General features: G+C 39.5%; 1 protein-coding gene across 1 annotated transcript in view; it reads right to left on the minus strand.

The window, feature by feature from the left end:
- Positions 1-2133: 2133 nt before the first annotated feature.
- mrpl24 (mitochondrial ribosomal protein L24) overlaps positions 2134-6219 on the minus strand; it is a 7263-nt gene continuing 3177 nt past the window's right edge. The window contains exons 3-6 of the mRNA XM_010741672.3: positions 4911-5006; positions 4226-4329; positions 3752-3882; positions 2134-2866 (exon numbers count right to left, since the gene is read on the minus strand). Of these exons, the coding sequence (XP_010739974.3) occupies positions 2730-2866; positions 3752-3882; positions 4226-4329; positions 4911-5006 (468 nt within the window). The 3' untranslated portion in view covers positions 2134-2729. The remainder of the gene's footprint in view (positions 2867-3751; positions 3883-4225; positions 4330-4910; positions 5007-6219) is intronic.

Consider the following 6219-nt stretch of genomic DNA (forward strand, 5'->3'; position numbering starts at 1 on the left):
CTATAGCTGGGATTTTAGAAATGCTGAGGTCATGAGGCATTTTTGACTAACCACAAAAAAAGCCTAGAAATGTATCAGATATTTGACATTTGCTGTATTTATTTTCCTGTGCATTTATATTTCTACTACATTTTATCTCCCTACATGAAGTCTGGTACAAAAATACTGAATAAAATAAAAAATACCCCTAACTGTACTAATTGTATTTGAATATATGTATATATTGTATAGACATTTCCACAGAAGATATTTTGATTAAAACGAATGAATGAACGAATGAATGTTGAATTCCATTTAGCTGCTTTAGTTTCAGGGTTTGGGTATTGTGCATAGTGGCTTACAGGGACAGTGGGAATAGAATGAAGCCATTGTTAATGTGATGCTTTTCATCAAAACGTCAAAAAACGACACTTGACAAATGATCTCTGGTCACATAGACCTCAGCAGCCCTGCATTTTTTATAACATGTTGGTATTGACACTGACATTACAGTATATAACTGAAACTAATAAAACACATTTTAAAGTGTGAGTCCTTCCAGCTGAACACTTGGTTTGAATATTTGGAGATCCACAAAATGTGTTGAGCAGCTGGACAGGGCGGCTTAAGTGAATAAATAACGCTCTACCGCCGTTTAACAGCTGCTGAAATGTCTCCTAACATGTCAATAGACTGTTTTCAAAGGAGACATTTTCATTTGTTTTAGCAGGAATAGCTGAAAGAGTTCACAACCAAGGTGGGATCTTTGAGCCTGATATTGATGTTAGAGGCTGATTAAGTGGCCGATTTTACAAGGAATTCTTTAGCATGTTCAGTCATTTTACATAAAAATTGTAGACCAATTCTAGTTGACGTTGCTGAAAGCTGATTCTACCGTCTCACTTGCCTGTCACAGTGCTGTTTATTGCAGTTCACTGTGCTTTGGATAACATATACGCTGATAGGGATAAGTCTGCAATAGGTCAATATCAGGTCCTGCTAAATTTTTTCAAAATAGGAACCTTCTTGCTGTGAGACGACTGTGCTAACCACTGCTCCACTGTGCCGCCAGTATTATATTATTGCATTATTATTATTGATGGATAGAAGCATTTTAATCTTGTGGAGCTAATTTTAATGTTATATGCTGCAGGAAAGGACATTTTTAAGAGTGCATCAGTGCCCCTTGATTCTGGGACAATTTTCCTCTATAGATCGTTTACAGCTATACACCAGACTAAGGAAGTTGTAGTACACTATTAATACTGTAACAATAGATCATAATATCATCATAGTATTGTGACAATGTAAAGCTGAGATCTGCAAAAATGCCGCAAGTGAACAAGAAACAACTGTATATATTACTAAATTTACAGTGATTTGGCTGTAAACATTGAGAGTTAATGTTTTTCTCATTTTATATGAAACAGATGACTTAACTTGGTCATATTGGAAACCTGATGTCACATATGACGGGAATAACATGCAGTGGCCGTGTTTAAAAAGTCAAATGAGGTGAGTGAGAACTTTGTTGAAACTATCCAGTCCGTGTAGTCTCCTCCCAAGCCATTTCCTTCTCCACACTGTTCCCTAGACACGCTGGAAAGAGAGAATCATTTGTCTAAAGGCTTTGGAGTCTGGGCTTCTGTAAAATAATATGACTATTTTCAGCCTTATGAATAATCCAAACAGGCTGTAACAATTATAATTATTAACCCTGCCAATACCAAGAATCATTTTCCAATCATGGAGACTGTACAGTACCCAAACATTCTACAACACTAAATCAAATGATTTATCCACTCTGGGACAGAAGCTACTGATTTCTGTGAACCAGCAGCCACTGCTGTTCTCATAATGTTGCCATAATGGCCCTAATACAAGCTTACTCAACATGTGCAACTTAGCTGAAAGTCAGCTTTCTTATTGACTTAACGTTTCTCTTCCTGCTTGGTGAATATTTTTCCAAAGTATTTGCCTGGTAGTAGTGTGCAAAAATGGATTTTCTCTTTCCAAATGACTGCACCGTTTATGCTCATGATATCAAAGCCAAACCTTTACATTTTAAAAATCTATAGCTGACTATTTGTTAATACAACTCCCACATCACCTTGCAGAGTGATTTGGAAATACTGTTGACGTGGATCCAGCAGACACGAAGCAACATTATCATTTATTTGGAAATGTCTATAGCTGCATGTGTTTAAGTTAAAAAATAACAACAAAACAATAAGCTGAAAGAAGCTAAAATGCTCAGTTGAACCCCTTCATATTACACTTCATCTATTCCATTGTTAATATAAGACTTTTGATAAGAGCATCCTTTCAGTTTTGTATGATATTGTCTGTTTTAATTGAACTGTTGAGAATATTGATGAAATATGAATTAAGCTCTAGTCCACAGCTAAATACAAGCCATTATACTGGTTTACCTGTGGCATTTATTCACACTTAAAAAGAAACAACATAATACAAACTGGAATTCTTTCAGGAAACATTTAAGTTGCAGGTCTGTTATCAGCTTTGTTTGCACGTCTGTTTCACCTCCTCATACTTATACAAAGCTATTATTTCCTCAATAATGTGCATGTTGCAACAGTATTTTACAGTCCATAAGCCTTACTCATGTCATCCTCACACGGTTTCTTTTTAACATGTCTGTTTGACTCCCACTAAAACATCATGCCCCTGGAAGCCGTGTGAAAAACAGGATAGCACAGCGGGGCCCCGAGTGTCTCTGATTTCTCTGGTCAGTACCAGTAGGACCTTCGGTTCCTTCTGTTCTCCTGGATGCCGAGTCTCTCCATGACTTCCTCCTCCAGGGTTTTTAAAGATGGCACATAGGTCTTTTCTAGAGTGTCCTCTGGACTGGTGTCTTTGGGACCATCTGTGAAGGCAAAAATAAAAACTAGTCACATGCAAAAAACTAGTCACATGCAAAAATACATACAACTTGAATAGCAAACGATTAGACAGTTTTAACTATTACTACGTAACTTCGAAAAAAGAGGCTTTGTTGGACAGACCTCAAAATCTTAGGAGAATATCTAAGGTGTCAACATAAAGACTTAGAATCTACAAACAAGTTGGAGGGCTGTTCAGCAGTTGTAAAGTTTCGTGCTCTCCATGTGTCTTCTAAACAATCAGACAAACTCACTCTGAAACCTATTTATGGACATAAAGTCTGCAAAGAGTGGAAAAATAAAAGACGTCTGAGGTCTGAATCTCCACCAGCCAGGTGTCTGGAGGTGAGACAGTGTCCAGGTTCATTTCTAACCTCAAGTTTTCTTTTCATTCTTCAAACAACAATTTCAGTCACATTTTGTCTGTACAATTTGATTTCCTTTGAAAAGAAACGGTCCAAAAGTGTGCACCATTTCCCCTGTTTGAATAATTCATCACATCTCACCTCTTTCTCTGAGTGTGACGTTTGAAAAACCTATAAACACCTTTGCTTTCAGATGTGGTCTGACGACATGTCATGCGAACAGGCTTGTTTCAAGCATCGCTCTGGAGTACAATTAAGTCAGAGGGTTGCTCAGCATTGGTAAAGGTTTGCACTTCCCATGTGTCTTCTAGTTGAGAACGTATTTCTTCCACTATAAAACAATCAAACTGCACACTCATAAGTGTATTTTTAGTATTCAAGTCCGCACAGGGTGGAAAACTGAATGGCATCCAGTTTTATGTGCTGACTCGTAGTTACACATGGAATAAACTGGTTAGTGAAAAGAAGCCCCCCTCCAGTCAAAACACACACAGACACTCTCACCTTTCCACTGTTGCGGCACGATGCCATCTCGTCGCTCCAGGACAGGTTTTGGGATGATTCGACCTGTCCTGAGAGACACTCGGACTCTCTCGCCCTCCTCTGTGAATTTCCATTCCACCTCAGTGGGCTTCCTGGAAGATCAATATCAGCACGTCAGTAATAAAACCAAAGATTATTTATATTTATCTACAGTAAATAATGCTATTTTGTCTAATATTCTGAAGTTAGTTGGAAGATTGTTGTTATACGGCATTTATCTTGACATTAATTGAAAGGAAGAACATGCACACAACATAACAACCATTAGTGATGCCATACAAAAGCCACAAATATTTACAATAAAATTAGCAACATTTGTGGTTAAAACTTTTTCCAAACAAGTATATGTGTTTACTTTATTACAAATCCCTTTAAAATAACTATGAGAGAGCAACACAAGCTACTTGGATGTGCACGTTCATAGAGTTACTGTACCTGTCTGTGGGGTCAACGAGTGAGACATCACGGAGCGAAAGGGGAGCCTCACTGGCAATGTAGTTCCCGCGGAAATCCTCAGTTTTTCCAATATACCTGTGATGCTACGACAGAAAACAATTGTTCACAACCAACCAAGTGGAGGCCAAGTGGCTTTATATGGTGAGCTTTGTAAGCAGTGGCACCCTGACTGCAGACACTGGCTCCATCTGGTGGAGCCAAGAAATATGAAAAAATATTTTTAAGAAAAAAAATGTGATCCAACTTTCTTTTTTTTTTGTGTGTGAAATGGGGAACTGGCAATGTCATCTCTGTGTGTAGAGGTAGAGGTGGAGGTAGAGCGGGTCGTCCACTAATCCCAACATCGGTGGTTCAATCTGTTCCAGTCTGCATGTCGAAGTGTACTTGGGCAAGATACTGAACCCTGAATTGCTCCTGAAGGCTGTGCCATCAGTGTGTGAATGTGTATGAATGGTTAGCTCCTCAAACTGATGAGCAGTTGGCACCTTGCATGGCAGCCATCAGTGTATGAATGTGTGTGAATGGGTGAATGAGATATGTACAGTTCATTACCAAATTAGTGTGTGTGTACAGAGAACAGGTGGGATAGGAGACATACAGTATAACTAGATGTCCTATAAGCATGTCGGTCTAGTTTCCTCTGAGAGAAATATCACTTCCTTACTGTGTTCAGTCCCTCCAGGATAAGCCAGTTTCTGTGTCTGAAGACTTGGGTAACTTTTCCTTGCTTTCCTTTGTCCTTCCCTGCGAGAATCTCAACCTGAGAAACACATAAAAATAAACCAGATACATAACGTAAGTAACACATAACACATTCTTTTTTTTCTCCCAACAATCACTTCTATCAACCCAGGTTTGGCCAAAAATGTTAGTTTAAAAGCGCCATCGGCCAAATTCTCAGGAGTAAACTTCATGCATGATTTATGGAAGACCTTTTATATTAGGATAGCTGTGGCTACACCAAAATCATTAACAATTACAGAAAAACAGTAAAATCTTATATAAAGATAGTAATTCCTCATTTAAAGGTTTAAAAATTATACAAAACCATTTCCAAAAAGGTATACACACTGTGTAAAATGTAAATGGAAACAAAATGTGATGTTGAATGATGTGCAAAACACTGAAAAGAATTTGAATTGTATTGTACAAGTAAACAAGTGTGAGCTTGGAAATGTACTTATTGGGTTCATTCTTCTAAAAGAGCTCCTATCAGGGTTACCAAAGCTGTACTTTAATGTGGTGGTTGGTGTGGTGGCCGTCTAAATGCTGGTAGCTCACTGAAGAATTCCATTAAGGTGTTGTGCATGATTTTTATACATCATCTCTGCATTGTAACTCATGTCCTGTCATGTTTCCATGGTACAGAGAATTGTTAACCGAGACCAGAACTGAACTTGCATATTGCTTAACTTACATGAGACTTGACCATCTGAAGCACAGGTCACTAATAGGAGGACCGTGGTCCGGGTCCGGACCCACCCTCTATCGTGTCTGGACTCAGACCCGCAAATGACATCTCACTGAGTTTTATACAGTTTTGGAAGAGATTACATTTTGAACCAGGACTCTTTTCTGACAGTGTTTCTACACCGCTAGGGGCAAGGGGAGAAAGGGACATCCTCCCTGTCTCTGATTGGCCAGTACTTGTTGCCTTCGTGGGTGGCTTTTAACCTGGAAGACTGCAGCCAATAACTTGATATTATTATTATTATCCTGAAGCAGCTGACTGTATCGACGTGCCAAGCAGAGTGCGGCCTCGGCGGTTGCGGAGGCAAAAACTCGGCTTCGAGGAAGTTCTGGACCACCATCCGGCGGCTCAGGCGGGGGAAGCAGTGCTCTGTCAACACTGTGTTCAGTGGGGACGGGGTGCTGCTGACCTCCACTGGGGACGTCTTGGGTCGGTGGAGGGGATACTTCGAAGACCTCCTTAATCCCACCAGCACGTCTTCCACTGAGGAAGCAGAGTCTGG

The sequence above is a fragment of the Larimichthys crocea genome, chromosome XIII, assembly GCF_000972845.2.
Source record: "Larimichthys crocea isolate SSNF chromosome XIII, L_crocea_2.0, whole genome shotgun sequence".
In the NCBI taxonomy this organism is placed as follows: domain Eukaryota; kingdom Metazoa; phylum Chordata; class Actinopteri; family Sciaenidae; genus Larimichthys; species Larimichthys crocea.